The sequence below is a fragment of the Arachis ipaensis genome, chromosome B02 (genome assembly GCF_000816755.2).
Source record: "Arachis ipaensis cultivar K30076 chromosome B02, Araip1.1, whole genome shotgun sequence".
Classification (NCBI taxonomy): Eukaryota; Viridiplantae; Streptophyta; class Magnoliopsida; order Fabales; family Fabaceae; genus Arachis; species Arachis ipaensis.
Window position 1 is genome coordinate 2,175,318 of NC_029786.2, and position 1,914 is coordinate 2,177,231.

The 1,914-nt window shown below is 26.8% G+C and overlaps 1 protein-coding gene across 1 annotated transcript; it reads left to right on the top strand.

Annotated features, from left to right (window-relative positions):
• On the top strand, positions 1,042 to 1,577 carry LOC107626593. The gene is made up of 2 exons (XM_016329498.1): positions 1,042 to 1,238; positions 1,409 to 1,577. The coding sequence occupies exons 1-2, from the start codon at positions 1,042 to 1,044 to the stop codon at positions 1,575 to 1,577; spliced, it is 366 nt and encodes a 121-aa protein (XP_016184984.1).

The window sequence follows — 1,914 nt, forward strand, 5'->3', positions numbered from 1 at the left end:
ATCAACCTTTAAATTTAATTATTTTATTATATTATTTTTTTAATTTTTATTTAATCATACTTTTTAAATTTTAGGAATTAGTAACACTTTTATTTAATTTAAAATTTAAGTTTTAAACACGCAGACAAATTTCCACGTTTGTAGCTACCTCAGATTCCCCAGAAAGTAGTTATTCGTTTTGCTCAGTTAGAACCAATGGGGATTTGACACGTCATCAAATGCAACTTGTGCAGCAAGGTGTAAGAACTTGAACCTTGGCGAACAAGTTCTACATTTTTTGACGAACAAGACAGCAACTATACTAATTTTGTCTTATAGTGGATATTGATTTTTTTAATTAAATTAAATATTAAATAAGAAAAGAAATTAACTACTTAATTTGTTATATATATAATTTTGTAATTTTAGACATTAATGCATACAACAACACTGTTAAAATAATGTTGAATATCAACTTCTATTAATGCTTACAAAGGTACATGTTCTTCATGAAACTAAGGAATAAAAAAAATTGAACTTGCGATTTTGTGAATACAAAATGCCAAACTTCTGTGGATAATAAAAAATAAAAAAGCAAAAATAATAAATAAAGAAAATAAACTAAAATTATAAATAAATAATTATTTACTTTGTCAAAAGAATAAAGAATAACTATCATAAACCGCATAATAACAAAAAAAAACTAAAACACAATGCTGAATATTAATAATTACACATAAAAATAAAATAACATAAATGAATTAATTTAAATGATTAATTTTTTAAAAAATATAAAATATAAAAAGGTAACTATTCACCGATGTTAAACATTTATATTTTAAAAATTTAAATTAAATAAAAATGTTAACGGATTGTAGAACTTGATTTTTATTTGAAGTAAAAATGTTACCTTTATTCAAAGTGTTGCTAAACAAATAAATTACACTTTTTAAACAAGGATCATCATGAGAAGATGTTTTTGACATCTTCATGGGAGTAGTTGCCATTATTAAATTTTATTGATTCTTTAACTTTGTATTGGTAATGGTAATGATGATAACGATGGATCAGGGTGTTCTTGAGGAACTGAAGGCATACATTGTATCTTTTGATAGACCAGGATATGGTGAGAGTGATCCGGATCCTAATCGAACTCCCAAAAGCTTGGCTTTTGATGTTGAAGAATTTGCTGAACTTGGACCCAAATTTTATGTCATTGGATACTCCATGGGAGGTCAAGCTGTTTGGGGTCTCCTCAAGTACATTCCTCTCACAGGTAGCATTTGTCCAAACACTTCTATAACTTGCCTTATTTAGCATTTATTAATTGTTGTGACAATTAATTAATACTAAATAAGACAAGTTTTAACTGTTTTTTTTTGTCTACATAGCATTATCCAAATATTAAAAGTATTTTTATTAAATACAGGCTCGCAGGAGCAACATTGATGACACCGGTGATTAATTGTTGGTGGAGTGGCTTCCCTTACAAGTTATTGAAGATAGCTTACTCCAAAAAACCATGGCAAGACCAATGGACAGTTGGAGTTGCACATTACTTGCCATGGCTGACATATTGGTGGATGACTCAGAAGTAGTTTCCAGCATCAAGTGTTTTGTCAAAGAATCCAGCTATTTTATCACAACAAGATTTATCATTGCTCTTTTCTCCTAACGTTCCACCAAGACAATATCAGGTTACGTAAAATATATTACAGGGTTATGCTATAACCCTGTAATTAGTAATTAAAATCAGCCACTAATATAAAATATATGTTGAAATATAAATACACATTGAAAATAAAATAAATTTGATTTTTAAGTTTAAATTAAATATTCTAACTTTAAGGAGATATAATTTTAAATTTTAAATATGTAAGAGAAGATTTGAGAATAATATCTAAAAATAATTATTATAATCAATAATGAATGAAT

Coding starts and splice junctions, on each gene's coding strand:
- LOC107626593 (XM_016329498.1), top strand. CDS start 1,042: ATGGATCAGGGTGTTCTTGAGGAACTGAAGGCATACATTGTATCTTTT. Junction 1,239..1,408: donor GCTGTTTGGGGTCTCCTCAA/GTACATTCCTCT, acceptor TATTAAATACAG/GCTCGCAGGAGCAACATTGA.